General features: G+C 38.4%; 1 protein-coding gene across 2 annotated transcripts in view; it reads left to right on the forward strand.

Moving 5' to 3' along the window:
• The window catches only part of nr3c2 (nuclear receptor subfamily 3 group C member 2), a 185,185-nt gene that overhangs the window by 158,444 nt on the left and 3,064 nt on the right, over positions 1-23,677 (forward strand). For both annotated transcript variants that reach the window (XM_031895503.1, XM_002933501.5), the window contains exons 6-8: positions 464-608; positions 9,614-9,744; positions 18,261-18,418. In XM_031895503.1, the coding sequence (XP_031751363.1) occupies positions 464-608; positions 9,614-9,744; positions 18,261-18,418 (434 nt within the window). The remainder of the gene's footprint in view (positions 1-463; positions 609-9,613; positions 9,745-18,260; positions 18,419-23,677) is intronic.

Below are 23,677 nucleotides of genomic sequence, written 5' to 3' on the forward strand. Positions count from 1 at the left end.
TGAACTTTTATGCAGATGACTAGTAAATTGTACCTTGGTTCCTGTGGATTATTAAACCTAGTTTTAACTTTTACTCTGTAAAAATGCTGCAAAAAATAGCAGAGGCATTAATTACTGCTGCCCACTTTTATCCTTTTTAATCACCTGGAGCAGGTAATTAAAATGGTTTTAGATATAGCTAGCCATTCACATTAACCTAATGAAATAATGGTACATTTTGTTGTTTTTATGCACTATAAGAATATTTGTGCAAGCTATACTTTTTTTTTTTTACATAGACATAAATGTATAGTTTGTTTTGTAATGTGTAGGCAGAGATGTCCACTTTATGACTTTTGAGCTTTTGTGGCAGTAACAGACAATAGGTTGGATAGTGGAACTTGTAGAATAGCTGCACAGTCCTTGCCTATGTGATAATAAGCTTATATTTCATCTGAAAATGTATTTCTTTCCCTTTTCTTAGGATTTAGGAATTTGCCTCTAGAGGACCAAATTACTTTAATCCAGTACTCCTGGATGTGCCTATCATCATTTGCCTTGAGCTGGAGATCTTATAAACATGCCAGCAGCCAATACCTGTATTTTGCTCCAGACCTGATATTTAATGAGTAAGTACTCTCTTATTTTGTTATGTTTGTTCTTCATTACTAGTGAAATATATTCATTTGCTAACTCTTCATACTATCATTGCTTAATATTTATAGGTGCAATCAAATATTTATTAAACCTACCTAATAGTTTATGCATAAAATTACATTTGGTGGCACTGAGTATGTTGCAGATAAGTTATGAAGCAGTTACTAATATGACATTTTGTTGATGATTTCTATAATAACAAGCACAAATCTACTGATGAAATAATAGGTTTGTTGGCAAACATGTCATGTAACGTTCTATAACCCTCACAGGAGCCAATAAATATCATGGCAGTTGTGTTTGTGTATCTATTTTAATGTTTTTTTTCTCTTTTTTATTCTTAGTTCAGTTTTTATGCTCTTGCCTTTAATGTCTTGTTTGGCACTCAAAAGGGATAGAAGCAATAATATACACTTTATAGAGACAAGAGTTCAGTTGTATTTTACACAGAAGCGCACACAGAAAGTGAAGCTGTAAGGGAGAAAAGCAGATTTTGTCCAAGAGCATATAGGTTTGGATGTAATTTGCACTAGTGGTTTTTCAAAAGCTTGAAACCATCTTTGGTTATATCTAGTATATCTTTAGTATGAATTGTATGCCATATCAATTGGCATACAATTGGAATGTGCATTGTTGTATACACTTCTAGAAAAAGTGTGCAAAATATTTTAGAGCTAAGTTATTCAACAAATAATCGCTTGTTCTCACTTTTTAAATTACATTTTCTTTAAGGTTTAGAAATGTGGAAGTTTGTCGGCTTCATCACAAAATAAAATATACTTTTTACTTTTGTGTGATAGAGAGGTAATGGTAAATTCCATACAAAAGCAAAGAAAAGACCATTGAAAATGTTTAATAAATACAGAGTTTATGGTTGTACATATTATAGAATATAAGGGAAATGCAGTAACGTGCAAAGTATAAGCCGTAGTTACTAATTAGCTGGTTGAATATACTGATCAGTTTCAGCAGTACAACACTCATCTCATTGGTTTCTATGGGTTAATAGACTTAAAGGCTTATTTAGGTCTGCAAGCTCAGTGAGCAAAGTGCTATTTTGTGTGCAGTCACCATGTTTTTCCTATAATGCACCATTTTTTCCTGCATCTGTGGATGTAAATAAGCCTTTTAAGTAGACTTTGCACCTGATAGAAGATACTGGCCACATTTGCTAAATGGCCACACAACTAATCATACATACCCAAAAGGCTGGGCAGTATGTTCACAGTCAGCAAAACTGCCCAAACAAATCTGGCCATGTAGGTATTGGCTAAATCCTGAACCATTTCCTACAATGACTAGGTTTGGTGCATAACTTTGTTGCCTTGTCTAACTCTGGTCCTGTGCTTCCAGAAGTAGAATGATAAACAAGCAGGAGGTTGGGCTTGGTGAGGAGCAGAGGGAGAGCAGAGACCGCCAGGCCACTAGCTTTTGGACCAGCTCCTGACTGGGTGTAAAATGTTAAAATGTTTCATTGTTTGTTAGGATATGCATACAGATTTATTTTGTTTGCCTGTACTGTATGTGCCTGGACATTTCATGACTGCAATGAAGAACTCAGACCCGAAAACTGTTAATGAAGATAACTTTCTTAGAAATGCTATATTGGATCCCCATAACGCAACAGTTTCTCTGTACGCTGGACACAAACTTGCTTATAGGTTTTTAGCGTTAAAGTGCCAAATTCACTTGCCCAACTATTTGGTCTATTTCTTGGACTACATTAATTGTGGAAATAAATAATAGCTTTGAAGAAGCAGTGTAGTATTAGTGGGGAGTTAAAAACACATCTCATAGCTCAAGTTACAGCTCTGGATTTTCAGAGACATAAACAAGTTGTCAGCTTGTTATAAAGGTCATAGTATAATTTAAGAAATCCAGATACCTACAGTATAAAGATTTAGGACTTACATGTCTGGTTTTCTCTAGGAGCGTTATTGCTTCCATATTAAAATGCAAGTTACATTCCCATTACTTGTACAGCCATTGTCATTAGTCTGTTGTTGGTGGCAGCACTCTATAGGGAGAGCCAGAACCTAATCTTTACATAGTTTCATAGGTCTATAGGGAAATGCCTATATATTACCTTTTTATATGATCATTTAGTACATTATAAATGGACTTATTCTGTTCAGTTGGACTTCATTGTGGTTTTTTAAATAATATTTTCTCTACCTAGTCACCAGCTGAAAATGCTGTCTGGTTTTAGGTGTCATTGATCCCAGCAACCAGAAACAGATGATCGCCTCTTGTTTCCTTTTTCTTCATAGCATTTCTTCCTGCTTTTTCTCTTTCCCCTTTCCAACCAGCTTCCCTTTTCCTGTTTCCTATTCCTCACTTTTTTTTAAATGGATTTCCTTGCAGTTTTTCTTTCAATTGTTTTAGTGTCCCTTTCCCTCCACAAGTTTTTCTCTTTCCTTATAAATTATTTTACCGAATATCCTTTATTCTTCTTATACATACTGCTTATGTAAAAGCTTGTTCTAGAACATCATGCTGTGTTGGCAAATGGTTAGACTCCAACTTCTGGTTTTATGATAATATTACAACCTTGTGGGCTATAGCTGCATTGTTGAATGAATATCACAACAGCCTAAACGGTCTTCTAAGTATAGTATTCTGGTGTAAAAACTGTGCAGTCTAGTCCTATGTATGGTAATTAGAGGGATTCTGTCATGATTTTTATGGTGTAGCTTTTAATACTAAATTACACTGTTTACATTGCAAGTAAGTCACTCTACCATTTTAAATGTTATTCTTAAATCAATAAACATATTTTTTCAGTAAGCAGCCATCTCAGGTCATTGTGCCTGATCCTGTGCTCTCAGAAAGAGCCTGCACATTGGACCTGCTTTCAGATAAGCTATTCTTTCCCCTATTCAGTGTAACTGGAGGAGTCAGAACTCAACATGGGTGTACAATTGAGTGCTATTCTGATATCTACCACTAGGTGGGGCATGGGAGCAAGTTTAGCAAAGCATGTGTCAGGGAGCTGTAAGCTTGCCATTGTTCTGCTGATAGGCTGCTATTGGGTAAATTTGACCACTCAATAATTATTTATCCTAAGGGGTGTCCAGGGTGCTTTCCAAGCTAGCTTCTAAAGTGCTTGGAATTATTGAAAAGGACAGAAACTATTTTGCAGGTTGATAAGAAAAATCAGATAAAATATATTTTATAAAAGATAGATAGCCTATGGTGGTCTATACTTCTTAATGGAGGCTTCCACTCAAAAACCCATTTTTGGCTTTATGAAAAAAATGTCACTCTAAGGAACCTTCCAATATGAATAAAATATTAATTTGTACATGTTATTGCAGGTAAAAGCAGTGTTTATTCCTTACTCTTCTATGGGTCTGAGTCTCCTCCATGTCTTCTAAACTGTTGGCCTGCAACATTGCTTCAAGAGTCAGAGACAGGAGAGCAGATCATTTAAACAGACATACAGTTACTGGTTTTAATAAGTTATTTTTCCAAAACTTTAGATCCACATTTTTAATTAATGTATATAGGAAAATTGAGTAGAATAAGGGTGGACTGAAACTGTCAGCTTTGCAACTGAGAAGCTTATTTAGAAGCAGGTCTGCACTTAATTTTATTCTGTTACAAGCTGAAATGTAACAGTATTCAGGGGATCTTGGTGATACCCCTACATGCATGGGGACCCTACTTTGAGTCTTGACCAATAGGTTCAGCATCCGTTCCTCCTTAATGTGAATTTCAGTTATTATTTCTCTGCTTAAATAATGATTCCTTTCCAAATCATTATAGCCACAAATGTTTCTTTGTATATGGATTATTTATCATTTCTTAGTGCCAAGCATTTATCTTTTTAAACCAATATATTCAAGTTTATTTTGCTTTTTCCTGTATAAAGTAATCTTGTTGGGATAGATATTTCTTTCTTGCATATTTTTTATTTTTCCATTTATCTGAGTTGCATAGAAGTTTTATTGCTTATTCACTATTTTCATTTTTCATCTCCTTGAGTGGGATGCTCTTTAGTACAAATATTTAACATGTAAAAAAGAATTGTAATAGAAATTGGTTTTTCCGCAACCTAGCCTGTTTATATTAAATCTCATTCTTTGCTCAGGACTGTGAAGTGCTTCCAGCTATGGGAAAAAAAGAGCTGCAAGACTGTGCCATTCACAAACAATAGATTTAATTTTCCTATACAAGCTACATTGAATTCTAGGTTGTTAGGTACGGGTTTCTTACTTAAACCCCCACATTAAGGCTGGGTTTAGAGTAAATAAGGGAGATCATTTGCCCAGGTCTCCCAGGATCAGAGGGGCCCCTTGTGTGCATTGAATAAAGCACATAGATAAATATACAAAGTACATATTATATTGTTAACATTGGGAATGGGGATGTCCAGCCAGATTTATTTTTAAATTAACTCCCAGCATCCCCTTGACAGTTGCTTGATGGCAATAAAACATGACAGGGTGTCGACTGTAGGCAAGAACTTGACACATTCATCACTTGCCACCCTTAGAAAGTGGTCTTTCTTGTAAATTAGTGTAAGGTGGATTTGCTCTTGCCTGAAACAGCTAATACTCAAGTATGATCTTTTCTAATTCTGAACGATAGAGATAAAAATATCTTAATATGCCATTTAATGTTTGTCAAACTTGCTTGCTCCCCCTTCTAAATGAGCTACCCTTACATTCCTATCCAAGTATGGGATCTGTTATCTGGAAACCCACTATGCAAAAAGTTATTTTTCTCTGTAATAAAACAAAACCTTGTACTTGATCCCAACTAAGATATACTTACTCCTTATTGGGGACAAAACACTCCTATTGGGTTTATTTAATGAGAAAGAAAGCCTAACAAAAGAAGTAGGTCATGTTGTACATTATGTACCAGCCCAAGGCAACCACAGCCCTTTAGTAGGGTAGATCTGTGCCTCCAAAGATGCCCCAGTAGCTCCCCATCTTCTTTTCTGCTAATTCCCTGCACATGCTCTGTGCTGCTGTCAGTTACTGAGCTTAGCGGCCGACTCATAATTTACTGTATATATAGAATATAAATGTTACAGTATAATGCAGATTAGTAAATAATACAGATAATTACTACATGGCAGCTCAGAAACCAGTGCAATTAGCATCTGAATCTTCTCAACAGCTGCCCAGAGCACACTGAGCATTTGAGTGTCACTGATATATTCCAAAATGGGAAGCTCCTATGACAAGTTAGAAGGCCTGGATCATTGTTGCTATTGAGATGCTGAAACTTTATAGGCTGGTGCACTAAGTACAGTATATAAAAGATAGCATTTTTAGCCAAAATTTTAAGGTATAGTTCTCCTTTAATGTTTCATTAATTTTTTAGCAGAATTAAGGTATGGAGATCCAAATTATTATCTCTTGGATAATGTATGGTCCCTGTGTTTGGGGGAAGTGTAATTAGCACATTGACTTGGATTCTGATACAGTTCTTGCTCAGTGACACTGCTCTATGCCACAGAGAATTTCTCTTTTACCTTTTCATATGTAAAATATTCTAAACTTTATTAATCAATCATGGGATAGTTTTCGTAGACCTATGAAACTATGTAAAGATTAGGTTCTGGCTCTGTGGTTTAATGTGGTTTGCACTTTCCTGCAATAACTTCCTAATAGTCAAAGCAATAGACTGCACAGTGTTGAGTAATAGGGACCATCAAGAATGAATGGAAATAAAACATGGTGTAATCATTAGAGAGCTGAACTGAGATGAACCGTTGCTTCTAGAAGAGAGACAAAAAACAAAGCGGTGAACTAAAATACCCTCACATACTGTAAGTGGGTGCTGTGCAAGCTGACAGCATTACAATCAAATAGAAAGCTGCAGAGAAGAATAATGATTTGCTATACCCGCTGTGCTGATTTATACTAAAGTAACCCTTTCATGAGAAAAGAAAAAAACAACTAATTAGTGCTTGTAGACTATAAAGTGAATAGCAGCAAGTTATTGTAGTGTTGCTATTTAAAAAGTCTGTTGTTTAGTAAGGCCTTCAGCCATACACACAACAATAAATATCCCTTGTACTTATGTACAGTATCTACTGGATTATATTCAGAGAAATCATTTGTCAACAGGAGGAGACAGATAAGCCAGCTCCAGAGTTCTGGAAAGGAGCCATATATAATTATTTTATCAAATGTATAATCTTGTTATATCACTTAGACTCCAGCAGGCCAGAGACAAAGCTAAAATACATCAAAATCAATAGTCTTTTTCAAAACACAATGTTGGTTTTATGGTAATACACAGTTTTAGCTGTTGTGTTGGGTCCAGCACTGTCATGATGTACTTGTCATAGGGGTGGATATACCCAAATTTAATGTTTTCATGTTTTAATTTGTTTTCTGCTTCTAAAAAAATCTTTTTTGTTATATTAGAAGCTAAAAATGTAAACATTTTTAAATTAGTCATTCAGTAGAATTCTTCAAGAATTCCAAGAGTATTCCTACAATCTTACTATATACCATGATGTTCCAGAAGTGAACTTGTAGAGTTGTGGACATGTGCTTAGCCTAAGTTCCATGCTTATTGTATCACCACCATGAATGGCAGGGAGGGAGGAACTTTCACAGACCAGTATTCTGAATCCTATCCCCATATGAACTGGAATTGTATACCCATCCGCCGGGCATGATAACTCCTTAAATGGACATCTGAACCAGAACAAGTCATAGGCAGCAGGAAAATGGATATGAAACATATCTGAAGGTGATTTTCAGTCAATACAGCAACTTCATTATTTTAAATTATATGAAATAAATACGTATATGCTGTAAAGATGATATTGGGTCAGACAGAGCAGAAGGTTTGAATGTTACAGGGATTAGGAACTATTTGCCTGCTAATGGAAATGAGATGGTTATTGATTAAGCATAGGTCAGCTCACAAATTAGAAAAGAAAGGAAGAAGGGCATTAGTTCCCAAGTTCCCATTTCAAAAATGAAAATCAAATATCGGTCCATGACCTGAGTGACCGTGTGTAGTTATTCCTTAAAACTAAATTGCATCATTGGGGAACATAATATAGAATGAAGAAAGTAGATTTATAACCATGACAGTTTTTATAATACGTATAATTCATTTACAGCCAGTTATGACTCATTAATTCATCAAGTTCTGATGAAATTCAGGAGACCGCAGACTTGTGTGCTGTCTGTTAAGACTTAGGGGAAGAAGGTATGCCAAGTTCTTAAGTGATTTTTTGATCATCTAGGGAAAAAAAGAAACTCAGAGAACAGTGAAAAGAAACTTGCAAGTATAAGTAAAGTATATGAGTTAGGGAAGAATTCCCATATTATAAAGAATTAACCAACGTACTGTATCTGATTTTTAGAAAATGCTTTGTCATCTTCTAAATACACCAATTTGCTAGCAACCAAAGAAGTATAGGATTTGCATTGCATAACCGTTTTTGTGAATTCATCTACCTCGTAATGACCTTTTAGTTATAAATCCTGTAAGTCTTCTTGGTATTCGGATTTCTATAGTAACGATAAGCAGGATAAATTCAAAAAACAAACAACATGAGAACAGTGGATTTTTTTTATACCTGTTGAATAATAGTTTTGTCTGTTTTTTTGCGACACTACCCTGGAACCTAATAATAAAGTGCCCTGTTAAATTAATAGTATGTGTCCCTATGATAACTGGAAATAAGGAGTGTAACAACATTAATATATGTAATATATATGTAATTTAATATATGTAAAAGTATCTGTTGTAGGTTTTGTGGTTAAAAGATTTTTTTAGCACTATGAAAAAATGAGTAGTGCTGCTGTGGGCAGAACAATAGGGAGAATTCACAAAGTAGAAGGTCGAATGCAAAAACTGGGTCCAGTCTCCCTCCCTTATGTGTTTATCTATGTAAAAGCATGCAGGCTGCTATCTTTTGATTTGATATAGTCATTTAAATGGTGACTTTCAATATTATTATTTAACAGTAAGTAATTTTACAGTAAGTTATTCATTATTCTATATGTGTGTGTTCTTTGTATGCTTGCATAGGTGTAAATCCCTCCTCTCAGAAACAAAAATAAAATTGTAGGTGTTTGGACCCTGTCCAGATCTCTCAGGGGGCCACATCCATGGCTTTAGTATACTGAGCTTTTCTTCTAGTTTGAATGGGAATTAAGGTTAGGATGCAACGGGGGGGCACTAGGACCCAGAGTACATTTGCCATCTGCTGAATGGTGAATGAGCAAGGGAGGGGGTGAAGAAGTGACTGCTAGGGGCTTGCCTTGGTCCTCTTCGCTTTTGGCCTAGCTCTTAGGGTGAAGACACACTGGGCTACTAGTAGCAGCTACCTTTTCAAGACTACTAAACTCCAGAAAATTCCTTGCCATAGCCAATACTGAGAATTGCCTCTGTTAAAACACATGTAGAGACAATTATCAGTAAATGATCAGCATTGTCTTTTTTAGTAGCCACAAAAAGTAGCTGCTACTAGAAGCTCCGTGTGTCTTTACCCTTAAGGTCCCCATACACGAGTCAATTCTAGCTGCTGATATCTGTCCCTTAGACCGCTTGACGATCTCGCCAAGCGAGCGAATCTTCACGTGTATGGGGACCTTTAGGGAAGTTAGTTAATAGCATTCAACTTTGCATATGATGTACAATGCCTAGTTTTGCCCAGCCATACCTCCTGAATTGTGTCTCAAACAGGAACAGTTGTGAGGCAGCCGAAGTGTGTGGAATCTTATTTGCAGTGCAAGAGTCTGATGTAAATGATTCAGGCAGTATCTACAGAAATGTAATTGATTCACAGGTTAGATTCACTGATAACTTTGGAGAAATAAGACCCAGCAGCCTCTCATTAAGGCTAAGCAAATCTTATTCTAGGAAAAAGAAAGGTCTCTGATTCTGATCTTTTGTGTCCCTTTGTCCTGACTTTTCATAACTGAAGTTTATGTTCTACCATATGTGTTTCTGTTTGCGCTGAATGTTTTCTTTCTGCTTTGCCTTCCAGAGACAGGATGCGCCAGTCTGCCATGTATGATCTGTGCCAAGGTATGCAGCAGATTAGCCTGGAATTTAGCCGTTTGCAGCTAACCTTTGAGGAGTACACACTAATGAAAGTTTTGCTGCTGCTAAGCACAGGTAATTTAGCTCTAATTACTACCCTACTATGCACGATTATTGCCTTGTATCTAGCCTATTATCGCTCTATGGGCCTCAATAAAACATAAGTTTCTGTTGGAGCCTTAGACTACAGCTCAGAGCCACCAGAACAACAAGGGCAACTTTTTCCTCCAGTTGTTTCTGTAGTGCATCGGTTAGCAGGGACTCTTTTCCCTTTTGACTTAACAGAAACAATCATATTGAACTATAATTTCACTTGTAGAGGTTTTTGCACTTACTGGTCACATGAATGAACAGTGGCCTATTCTTTGCATTAATCCCATTTGATAAGATTAAACTCCTTGTTTCAAGGGGTTTTGGGTGCCTTGCTTGAAGGAATAAGAAATACAATATAAACATGTAATCCATTAATCCTTATGGTGACCCATTTTGTGCTGCAGTAACCACAGATGAGCATGTAGTTGCAGCACTGTACTAGTTAATGTATCATTATACACATATAAAACCAAAAACACATGGCATTTTAACACAAAATCTATACCTGATTCACCCAAAACCCACCCATTTTAGGGTAAATCACACCCAGCAAACAGATTATTTACTGCAAATTGTGAATATAATCAGTTTCAGTTTTAGTAGCAAGGTACAGATCATTTGGTGCCAACATAAAATATCTTAAATATAAATGCCAGGGGTCTACTGCACTTTTTGATATCCAATGTACATTATCAAATAAGAATGCCAGGGGTCTAATAACAGTTTTATGCCTCAATGTTTTACTCTAGTCTATGGCATGTAGAAGCCCCAGTGATTTACCCTAGTATATGGCATGTAGGAGCCCCAGTGATTTACCCTAGTATATGGCATGTAGGAGCCCCAGTGATTTACCCTAGTATATGGCATGTAGGAGCCCCAGTGATTTACCCTAGTATATGGCATGTAGGAGCCCCAGTGATTTACCCTAGTATATGGCATGTAGGAGCCCCAGTGACTTACCCTAGTATATGGCAAGTAGAAGCCCCAATGACTTACCCTAGTATATGGCAAGTAGAAGCCCCAAAGATTTACCCTAGTATATGGCATGTAGGAGTCCCAGTGATTTACCCTAGTCTATGGCATGAAGAAGCCCCAGTGATTTACCCTAGTATATGGCATGTAGAAGCCCCAGTGACTTACCCTAGTATATGGCAAGTAGAAGCCCCAATGACTTACCCTAGTATATGGCAAGTAGAAGCCCCAAAGATTTTCCCTAGTATATGGCATGTAGGAGCCCCAGTGATTTACCCTAGTATATGGCATGTAGGAGCCCCAGTGATTTACCCTAGTATATGGCATGTAGGAGCCCCAGTGATTTACCCTAGTATATGGCATGTAGGAGCCCCAGTGACTTACCCTAGTATATGGCAAGTAGAAGCCCCAATGACTTACCCTAGTATATGGCAAGTAGAAGCCCCAAAGATTTACCCTAGTATATGGCATGTAGGAGTCCCAGTGATTTACCCTAGTCTATGGCATGAAGAAGCCCCAGTGATTTACCCTAGTATATGGCATGTAGAAGCCCCAGTGACTTACCCTAGTATATGGCAAGTAGAAGCCCCAATGACTTACCCTAGTATATGGCAAGTAGAAGCCCCAAAGATTTTCCCTAGTATATGGCATGTAGGAGCCCCAGTGATTTACCCTAGTATATGGCATGTAGGAGCCCCAGTGACTTACCCTAGTATATGGCAAGTAGAAGCCCCAATGACTTACCCTAGTATATGGCAAGTAGAAGCCCCAAAGATTTTCCCTAGTATATGGCATGTAGGAGCCCCAGTGATTTACCCTAGTATATGGCATGTAGGAGCCCCAAAGATTTACCCTAGTAAATGGCATGTAGGAGCCCCAGTGATTTACCCTAGTATATGGCATGTAGGAGCCCCAGTGATTTACCCTAGTATATGGCATGTAGGAGCCCCAGTGATTTACCCTAGTATATGGCATGTAGGAGCCCCAGTGATTTACCCTAGTATATGGCATGTAGGAGCCCCAGTGATTTACCCTAGTATATGGCATGTAGGAGCCCCAAAGATTTACCCTAGTAAATGGCATGTAGGAGCCCCAGTGATTTACCCTAGTATATGGCATGTAGGAGCCCCAGTGACTTACCCTAGTATATGGCAAGTAGAAGCCCCAATGACTTACCCTAGTATATGGCAAGTAGAAGCCCCAAAGATTTACCCTAGTATATGGCATGTAGGAGTCCCAGTGATTTACCCTAGTCTATGGCATGAAGAAGCCCCAGTGATTTACCCTAGTATATGGCATGTAGAAGCCCCAGTGACTTACCCTAGTATATGGCAAATAGAAGCCCCAATGACTTACCCTAGTATATGGCAAGTAGAAGCCCCAAAGATTTTCCCAAGTATATGGCATGTAGGAGCCCCAGTGATTTACCCTAGTATATGGCATGTAGGAGCCCCAGTGACTTACCCTAGTATATGGCAAGTAGAAGCCCCAATGACTTACCCTAGTATATGGCAAGTAGAAGCCCCAAAGATTTTCCCTAGTATATGGCATGTAGGAGCCCCAGTGATTTACCCTAGTATATGGCATGTAGGAGCCCCAAAGATTTACCCTAGTAAATGGCATGTAGGAGCCCCAGTGATTTACCCTAGTATATGGCATGTAGGAGCCCCAGTGATTTACCCTAGTATATGGCATGTAGGAGCCCCAGTGATTTACCCTAGTATATGGCATGTAGGAGCCCCAGTGATTTACCCTAGTATATGGCATGTAGGAGCCCCAGTGATTTACCCTAGTATATGGCATGTAGGAGCCCCAAAGATTTACCCTAGTAAATGGCATGTAGGAGCCCCAGTGATTTACCCTAGTATATGGCATGTAGGAGCCCCAGTGATTTACCCTAGTATATGGCATGTAGGAGCCCCAGTGATTTACCCTAGTATATGGCATGTAGGAGCCCCAGTGATTTACCCTAGTATATGGCATGTAGGAGCCCAGTGATTTACCCTAGTATATGAAACAGATATACTTGTGCTGAGAATCAGCCCCGTCTGGCATTAGCCTTAGGTGACAGACTGTGGAGAACTGCTGATGACTCTTTGACTGTGTTTCTATCAAGTGAAATTAAGCCATTTTCCCCTGTTCTGGTTAGTGAGAGAGTGTTTAGTGGTGAATTTGCATTTGGTATACTGAATAAATATTCTCCGCCAGTGCTTTCCATACAATGGAGAAGAGCACACAAATTCTGCCAAGCAGCCTTATATTGGTTTTAATAAAAGCCAACTGTCACCAGCTCAAATACATGTATTTGGTTGGACACTCATATATCATCACTAGTAACAATTTCTATTAGCAATAATGATAGGCTGCATTGCCAGGTTTGGAGCTTCAGGCATTTGTCAGCTGAAACAGAATACACCCTGTGTGGTATTAAAGTTAAGGTGAAATATCCTTTCTTTTAATCTTAAAGGACAAGTCAACATTATACAATTTTTTTCCTAATAAAAGAAAACAAAATGTTATTTATATATACATTCAATATACATTCTTTGCAAATGTGTAATGGTTTTTTAGTTATGTGTATGTATAATTGCTGCTACAAAGCAGTGTTTGTCTGTCCTTTTCTATTCCCTGCCCTGGCGGCAGCAGACTGACAGACCTGCCTTGCTGGAGGAGACTGGCTTTTGCAACACTGTTTAAAAAGTTACAACCTTTTGAAAATGTTTGTTATTCAATACTGTATTAACATACTATTGTGTTGTATTGTTAGAAAAAGAAGAAAATAAAGAGTTTTTAAAAAAAGTTACAACCAGGAGTTCCGCAAATGCTGCTTTCAACAGAAATTACATTTACATTTACATAACTTTTAAAGCACTGAAAATGTTTATTAAATTAATGTTGGAAAGCTGAGAATTGCTAAGAATTATGTTTTCTTTTATTAGGCAAATAAATTATTTTTAGGGTTAACATGCCCTTTAAGTGATTGCCTATGCCCTAATGAACAATCCACTGGCGAATAACTTACTAGAAAAGGTTATTATACAGCCCCCTAAACACCTTTTCCTTAGTCTGAGTAATTCAGACAACCAAGCTCTTCCCTACTATTAGTTTAGCTAAGATTCTGTGATCTTTCCCTATTTAGTGTACCTCTGAGTACCAACACTGTACTGCATATTCTAAATGGTACCTTGCCCCTGCATCACAAAAAGGAAGGATTACCCTCTGTGATAGTAGGTAGGATCTAGGCTTGAGCTTTCAGCACTAACATTACTTTCATAGAAATGTCCCAGTGTGATGGGTTTATTATTATTATTATTAGCATTTATTTATAAAGCGCCAACGTATTCCGCAGCGCTGTACAATAAGTGGGTTTTATACATTGGACATACAGAGTAACATATAAAGCAATCAATAACCCATACAAGAGGTGAAGAGGGCCCTGCCCAAAAGAGCTTACAAAATATACAAGGAGAAAGGGTTGAGACACAAGGTGTGGGAATGGGCAAGACCAGAGTTGTGAGAGGTGTGGCACAGGGTATTGCTTTTAGCAGCACACTGAGGTTATGTTAAACTAGATAAATAAATAAATGTGTTTTTAGAGATTTCTTGAAGGCAGAGAGATTGGGAGAAAGTCTGATAGTTTGTGGGAGCGAATTCCAGAGAAGGGGGGCAGCCCTTGCAAAGTCGTGAATGCGAGCATCTGAGGAGGGAATGAGAGAGGAGTTGAGGAGCAGGTCAGTAGAGGAGCGTAACAAGTGGGTTGGATGGTACCTAGAGATGAGTTTAGAGATGTAGGGTGGGACAGAGTTATGAACTGCTTTGTATGTGAGAGTCATTAGTTTACTTACAGATATCTTAGCTTTCATGGTTGTTCCTTGTCCCATGTTGGACAGCTGGTCACATTTGAAAACAAAATCTGGCCCTTTTAGTTGCTGCAAGAAAACTTTCCAGTTGTGATAAACACGCTGCAGCACTCCGATCCCGTGTGAAAAGTGTTTATTGTGCCAAGGAAACAAGGCCTGGTTTTCTTGGCACAATAAGCACTTTTCACATGGAATCGGAGTGCTGCAGCGTGTTTACCAGTGAGTTATAGTTTAACCTTAGCAGTGGGATCGGCAGATTGCACCCGATGCTACAACAGGCGCGCGGTATAGTGAAGCATTATCCATTGTTTTGTATTTCCAGTTGTGACACTAACCACTAGCGAAATCCTGTGCAGCATTTATCAACAGAGCCTGGTAAAGTAAGGTGAATAATGGGTTAATTATACCAATAATGTGATAATAGTGGTGGGAAGCACGAGCGCCAAAAACAATTTGCACCACATAAAAAAATATGGAGAATTTTAAAAAAAGAAGAGAAAAACACGCAATACAGTGTTTTGAAAAAGTAAGTGCCGCTCATGGCATTTCTTGAATTTTCGAGTTAATAAAGGAATACTGTCATGGGAAAACATGATTTTTTTTTTTTTTTATATATAATTTTGAAATCTGACATGGGGCTAGATGTTAGTTTACCAGGAGCCCTCAGCCATGTGACTTGTGCTCTGATAAACTTCAGTTACACTTTACTGCTGAGCTGCAGGTTGGAGTGATGTTCCCATGCTCCACCTAATGGTAGATAGCTCAATGGTAAGGTCAGCTCACCTAGTTCATGACTCCTTTGGTTACATGGGAGTAGGAGAAACAATAGGTTACCTGAAAGCAGTTCTAATGTGTAGCACTGGCTCCTTCTGAAAGCTCAGACTCAGGCACAATGCACTGAGATGGCGCCTACACACCAATATTACAAGTAAAAAAAATTCATTTGTTGGTTTAAGAACAACATTTTAAATGGTAGAGTGAATTATTTGCTATGAAAACAGTGTAATTTAGAAATAAAAAGTATACCATAAAAATCATGACAGAATCCCTTTAAAGGAACAGTAACACCAAAAAATTAAAGAGCTTTAAAGTAATAAAAATATAATGCACTGTTGCCCTGCACTGGTAAAACTGGTGTGTTTGCTACAGTAACTCTACTATAATTTATATAATAAGCTGCTGTGTAGCCACGGGCGCAGCCATTCAAGCTGGAAAAAAGGAGAAAAGGCACAGGTTACATAGAAGATAACAGATAAGTTCTGTAGAATACAATAGTGTTTTATCTGTTATCTGCTATGTGCCTGTGCCTTTTCTCCTTTGAATGGCTGCCCCCATGGCTACATAGCAGCTTATTTATATAAATTATAGTAGACTTTCTGAAGTAAACACACAACTTTTACCAGTGCAGGGCAACAGCACATTATATTTTAGTTACTTTTATACACTTTCATTTTTTGGTGTTACTGTTCCTTTAAGGGTTGCCTTTGAACACCTAGGTGAGATGAACAATGTGCTTGTAACTGATGAGTTAAAGATAAAGCTATTTGACCACAGTGCCAGAAGATATTTCTGATGAAAACCAAAGACAGCATTTTACCAGAAGGACCTCCAAACGTCCATCTACCAACCGGAAAGCATGCTGTTGGGAATGTTTACCTTTAGGGTAAGGAACCAGATCACTTTTAAAATGTAGGGACACGTCTAAATATACATGTTGCAGGGCAGCACTGATTGCATTTCAAATAAACTGCAAACAGTTCAGCCCTGCTAGCTGGATTTTTTAGACGTGTCCCTGAATTTTCACGTGACCTACCTACCCTACTTTGGGTGTACTTTGATCATCATAGTCTTTAGGCTAATGTGAGACCATCTGTCCTGATATTGGAATTCTAATAAAAGTGGATGTTGCTACATGACAATGGGGGTCATTTCTAAAGTTTGCACATGTTTTCCCTGCTTACAACGCTTTTTTCACCACTGTTCCCATCTTTACCATTTTGGGAATCGCAGTGAAATGTGAATTGCGCACAAAAATTTGCAAATGAGATTGTGACTTGCATGAGCGCGCCCTCTGTGCGTGCTTAATTTGTGCGAATATAGTCGTGATTTTCACTTTACCCAACTATAAATGCGCAATTTGCTAAATCAGTTTTTTTGGACACAGAGTGTGCACAGTATGTGAATTTGCCAGATTTAAAAAGCTTTTGCAGACACTGAGAAAATGTTTGCACCAGTCTTGTCCAGCTTTATAAATATAAACACGGGCAGGGCCAAAATGTTCACTGTGCAAATTATTTATTTGTTTATTTATTTTTCCGGCAATTTCTTTGTATTTGTGCTTCATGAGCAATATCAGTTCTATACTGTGGCTCTGATGTAAAGGAGTTTAATTTTTTTGCTCCAGAAGAAAATGCTTTAGGAATCCGAAAGGAAATTCAGTTGTGCTGAATCCCAGCTTTGTGATTTATCTGATGCTTAGTTTTTTGTTGTTTGGTTTTTTTTTTTCATTTTGTTGCTGTTGTTTTTAGTCCTTCCTATCCCATTGTAATTGGAATGTAGCCAGCTAGAAAGCAGTTCTGTATTTAATAATTCCAATCAGAGAATCTGGGCAGTTCTCCAGAATTTTGTGTTTCGTGTAAGTTCAGTTTATTTGAAAGGTTTATTTCTATTTTATTTTTAATCTAGCCTCAATGTTGGTGCAATAATTGTCAAATGTTGCAGTAAAAAGGAAAGTAATAGCACTTAAGCACAACAGGGAAGGGAATTGCTTAAGCTGAGAGATGGGGAAGAACTCAAGCACAAATCTTGTTATCTTGGCTCCCATGCACCAGACAAATTGATAGGATTGTAATAAAAGTTTCTATTGTCACCAAATTAGAGCTAAAGGGACTTCTATCGGCAGGTTCTTTTAAAGGAGCAGCCACGCACAGTCTGTTCTACCGGTGTGTTAGAGAATGAGGAGATGTAAATGAAGAAGGTGTTAAAATGAATTCCAAATATTGGACCATGATTTAATTCTTCCTACACCATCTACAACGAGGGAGCAGCGGCACTACAGAGACTTTCCCTCCATTTATTAAAGAGGAGACATATAGAGCAGCATTTGTCCTGAATGTGCCATATGTACACAACAGTACAATATCTGTAGATATTTTCTGTAGCTGGCTACACTATGCCCCATATTGCTTCTGGATTTGTATTTTTTCACATCCATTCTTTAGATTTAACACACAGTTTTATATGAGAACCAAATATTTTCTCAGGCATGTTGATCTAAAAGAATGTGTTTAGGTTCTTCAATGAGTTTTGTAGCACAAAAGGGTCCCATGCTAGAACCTTGATTGTGCTACAAAATTCCGTTCTTTGTATTTGAATGGTTAAAATAACAACGATAGGCAATATCAATCCATGTGAAATATTGAGTTGTAGTTGATATTCCTTTAGTTGGGTTTTGTCTCCACTATATCACATGACACCTCCAGATTGAAGAATGTGTTAAATTACGTTTGTAATTTATTAGTGGAAATGACTGAATGCAGTAGATTATCTGTGTCTGTGGCTAACAACTTAAATGCTGCTTAAACACTTCTGTAGATTTGGGCTACAAAATGAGCACACTATAATAATCCATGTGAATTTAATCATCGTCTTTTTTCCTCCCAAAAGTACCCAAAGACGGACTTAAATGCCAAGCTGCATTTGAAGAAATGAGGGTGAATTACATCAAAGAACTAAGAAAAGTATTGTTAAAGAGTCCACACAACTCTGGACAAAGCTGGCAGAGATATTTCCAATTAACAAAGCTTTTAGACTCCATGCAGGATGTAAGTATATATTGCACTGTGTTACTGATCAACTGCTTATCTGCCTTATCTCAGCATGCTTTATGCATGTTCCACTCCCCAGGAACATGGCAGCCCTAAGCTCTAACTCCCCTCCAAATATAGCTTTCCTTTTTTATTTTTTTACTCAAATATACTTGATTCCACTGCTTGAAAGGAAACCATGAAAATCTGTCTCTGTGCTCAGAGGAACCAGTTCCACACCCCCCTGTGTAATGCACCCCACCCCTCACTTTGTTTCATTGTTGTGACGTGATGAATTCTGGGACTTGAACCCCTGCCAGGTTCACCTCCCACAGGCAGCATAGGGCAGGTAGAGTATGGCACACACAGGCAGGGTAGGGCAGGCAGAGTATGGCACACACAGACAGCATAGGGCAGGCAGAGTATGGCACACACAGGCAGCATAGGGCAGGTAGAGCATGGCACACACAGGCAGCATAGGGCAGGTAGAGTATGGCACACACAGGCAGCATAGGGCAGGTAGAGTATGGCACACAGGCAGGGTAGGGCAGGCAGAGTATGGCACACAGCCAGGGTAGGGCAGGCAGAGTATGGCACACACAGGCAACATAAAGCAGGCAGAGTATGGCACATACCTGTCCTACCCTGCCTATGTGTGCCATAATCTCTCTGCCCTAGGCTGCCTGTGTGTATGGCACACACAGACAGCATACACTGACACAATGCTGGCACTGCGAACAGGGGAACAATGTGGGTGATTAGAGCCTGAGGTGTGAACAATGTAGGGATTAAAAAGTGTGAACAGTACAGGGGATTACATATTTAAACAATACAGGGGGATTACAGGCTGAATCTGAGGTGTGAACCATGCAGGGGGCATTTAATCTCAGTACTGATACCATTTAAAGTTTCCACAAAGGTAAACCATCAAAGCAGTCAGACAGGTGGGGGCCACACAGAGGGGGGCCGTGGGCCGCCAGTTGGACAGCCCTGCTCTAGTGGGTATTGCAAAGATTCTTTGAAAAGCAGAGAGACTTGAAGTCCCAGAATTCATCACAGCGGAACAAGAGATGGGTTACATTATATTGTGAGGCTTATGGGGGTGGGGAACTTGGGTCCTGCAAACACAGACTGGCTATTACATGTTCCTTTTAATCCGTGCACTCAGGCACCATTTTTACACAAGTCCAGCTGAATGAGCTCATGTCAAAAAGGGGGGCATGTTTTCCCTTAAATGCTCAATGCAACTTTTAAAGTGGGAAAGATTTGGACAACCTATTTTCTAGCTGGAACTAATTGTTCCATAGTAATAAAAAAAATACTGATATATGTATAAAGGTGTTGTTACTATTTGGTAAAAAATAACTGTGCTTGCCCTATTGTCAGTACAGGGCTCTGTAACTGGCATTAGTATTAGCAATAATGTGTACTTTATAGACATGTATTTGTGTGTTATTAACATACCTTCAGTTTTACATTCCTGTCATATTATTGTAGTAGTGTAAGGCAGGAGCTGTGCCTGATAAGGAACTGGTCGGGGGAATGATATATTTTTCTTTAATAAAACGAGCAGACCGATGACATGTTGGATTGTAATATACTGACTGTACTACCAAAACATTTTGCTGTAGACTACTAGATTTTGCCAAGTTCAACTCATGTGCCATGTTTTTATTCCCTTAATATTATTCTAAACCTTTTACTTAATGTTTCCTTTCGGGACATTTGGAAGTGATATCTATATCTGGCTGTTGGAGCCGTATGCGGTCATTTCATGAGATGCTGAGCTCAATGTTTAACTGTACTGGAGCATGTTCTGTTAATGCTGGCTTGCAGGAAAGCCTCTGACTCCACAGTGTGTCTTATTTATGTTTCATACAGGATCCTAGGGTGAAATGAGTGCACTTCAGGACATGCCTTGACATTACAGCTTGGGCTTGTTTAAGGAAATTACATATGGAATTATTTTCCTGATGTATTTCTGCTGCTCTGCCCTGAGAAGCTCTGTGGGAGGCTAACAACATGATTCCCTTGGTAATTGTTTATTCAGCAGAAAGCAAATCCTCCTTCCCCCAGTGCCAGAGCAGGGCATGGATTTATATCAGTGTAAAGACAGGGAAAGGTTTCTGAAAGGCGGCTTTAGCAGGGTTTGGTGCTTCTCAGACATTTCTGCTTTGTGCAGTACCTTGGAACGACCCTGCTTATTGTAACTGGAGCACTTGCTGCAACATAAAATATTCATTCCTTAATTAATACACAGAAAACAGGTTGATTTGTAGGGTTTGGAAGGTTTGAATTGTTAATTGCTGCTTGCAGTTTATGTTGGGGATTTATAATTCAGAGTTGTGTTAGAGCTCAGCCCTGCTGTTGGGCTCTAACACCCCAAAAAGCAGAATGATGAACACATTCTATTAAAATAATGCTGCATGTAGCTACACAGATAAATGTACCCTATGTTTCCTGACAGGCAGGTAATGCTGCAAATCCTTATTATACCTTAGTTCCCCAGTTTAGTGAATCTGCTGCTAAGATTATTTATAATTAGGTTTGGATCATTGGGGCACTAACTGGGACACTGGAACCTTTTGCCCATTACACACTCCTGGGAAACTTAAATGTATGCAGCTGTTTAACTAGGAAAGCAAGGCCAAACACAGAGTCCATGGGAAATAGTGTGGGATATCAGAGCCTGTAGTATTTCAGAGTACAAATGGTCTTTTACAGTCTCTCTGACAGCCCTTCTCCTTTTCAGCCATTTTCTGAGTTATTTAATGCCATGTGAATGTTTTTAAAACCTCTGTCTGTTTTGTTGCTTTGACCCAGAGTTCCTTTGAAAGCCCATTGGCTAACCATGTGTTTACACTGTATTACCCTGTTCAGCGGTGGAGTCTAACTTCAGGTTTTGATTGATTGCATTTATTATTATAGGCCATAAAAATGAGACTTGAAAGGCATATCCCCTATTTATTTTCTGTGGCTCACTGGAATCCTCCATGCCATTTAGTAGCTGAAAGGTGGCAGGCTGCAACACATAGGGACTCTCTGCAAAGTCTATGCGACTATGACTTCTCCTGCATGTATGGAGCCATTTTGTCATAAATATATATACCTTACAGATAATAAACTGTATTTTTGTGCGTGTGTTCTGTACCATAGCAATAAAAGATGCTTTTTCTGAAATTATTACAATAGTCATATATATCACACTACTTTCTATACTTTAAATATATATCATTTTGACCATTTTAAAAAGACAAAAACACATATACCCTTTGTATCTTTTAGCAACCGTATACAGCCAATTCTTGTTAAATATATTGCAGACTTTCCAAGGTGACTTTTAATATCCTCATGTCATTGAGATGTGACATAACACAAGATGCTTTAAAGGCTGGATTTTATAAATAAATAGAACACGTATTCTGTGTTGTCTGTAACTCATATCTAGCCATAAGAATGTCTGGGCTTGGAAATGTAAACTGGGAAGGGTTTCTTGTTGTGTAAGTAATTTGGGGTTGTGCTAGTTCCACATCACTGTCAGTGTGTGTAGCATTGTGTGTTTTTAAAGGAGAATTAATGCCTAAGTAGTAGGCTAGACATGTTGTACATTACCAGATATGTACAAACCCAAGGCAACCACAGCCCTTTAGCAGAGAAGATCTGTGCCCCTGAAGAGGCCCCAGTAGCCCCCCATCTTCTTTTCTGCTGATTCCCTGCACATGCTCTGTGCTGCTGTCACTTACTGAGCTTGGGGACTGATGCACAATATACTGTATATATAGAGTATTATTGTCACAATATATAGCAAATATTCTGCAACCCCAAAGCTCAGCTTCTCAATAGCTGCTCAGCACCCCCTGTGACAATTTGAAGACCTGGCTCATTGCTGCTATAGAGATGCTGAAACGTTAGGCTGGTACAAGTAAGTTCAGTATATAGAATATGGCATTTTTAATTACTAGGTTCATTGGTCATGTATAACACTTCTAATTTAAAAATAATTGTGATAATTGCTGTAAATAGTACACATAAATGTAAGAATATGCCCAATAAAATGGCCACCAGTTATTAATCCATACTTCCTTGCTAGGACATTGTGCCATGTAGCTGCCTTCATTTAAAACTCCATGTTCAGAATTCATTCCCTAGGTGTAGATGTGGATAGTCAAAGGAACAGTTCAGTGTTGCTTTATGTGACTGGTGCTGTTGTGTTGTTCACTGGGATGTATGGGAACATTTCTACAATATAATTTATGGCAATAAATGTCTGGACTATTTACCACTTTATTATCCCTTACCACAGAGAGAATGCAAGCACCCTTTCTATTCCATCAGTATATATATATATATATATATATTTGTAAGCTTTAGTGTGGTTTTGCAGCAGAAAATTAAAAACAAATGCCATGTACTTCCTTCTGCTCATAGGAGAGGGCGCTGTTACACTGATGGGACCACAGGCAGATGTTAATAACGTGTGTAAATCCCAGTAGATTAAATGGATGTTGAAGGTTCCTTGAAAGTAACAAGATGGAAGAGACACAAAAGTCCCAGGTTCCGTAGGAGAGAGCTGGCAGATGTTTCCTGGTTCTGCAACAGTAGGGATGTAGTGAAAGCAGCCAGCTTAGTCAGTTAATATTACTGCTACCAGCAAAACCTTTTCCATCTCTAAAACTACTAGAACTTGGTACTAGAACTCGGTACTAGAACTAGGTACATCCATTGGCAGAAGTACTCGGGAGATCATAGCATTGCAGATTATATTAACTGAAGTGTTTTTAAAAGTCAAAATACTCTCTTTGTGCTTCTGATAAACAAAAGCAGCGCCACAAATAGAGTGACATCAGGTCAGAGCTGACAGATTGCGGAACAGAAAGGGAAAGCCGTGGTTTTGGAGTTTATAGAACGTCTCTGGTTTCTGGAGTCTGCCCATGCCAGCACGAAAGCCACAACATACACTGAAAGGAAACTTTCATTAAAAACATCTTGTGAATCTGCTGAAAGTGTTTCCATGTTTTTGCAAGACAGAGCTAAACCTTTTCATTGGTCAAAATGTAGGCTTGCTTTGTTTCCTCTATTACTGCATGTGTTAGATCTAGCTACCCAAACACTTCAACCACTTAATAGTCAGGGAAATGTAGTCTCAAATAGAATTACTTTATTTTTACCCCAGAAAACCTGTTAAAAGTCTGTGGGTTCTGTAATTATAGAATGTTATTTCCTGGTAGAAATCGTTTGAGACTTGTAAATCAGCATATTGGCACATAAATATCAATG

The sequence above is a fragment of the Xenopus tropicalis genome, chromosome 1 (assembly GCF_000004195.4).
Source record: "Xenopus tropicalis strain Nigerian chromosome 1, UCB_Xtro_10.0, whole genome shotgun sequence".
NCBI classification, from domain to species: domain Eukaryota; kingdom Metazoa; phylum Chordata; class Amphibia; order Anura; family Pipidae; genus Xenopus; species Xenopus tropicalis.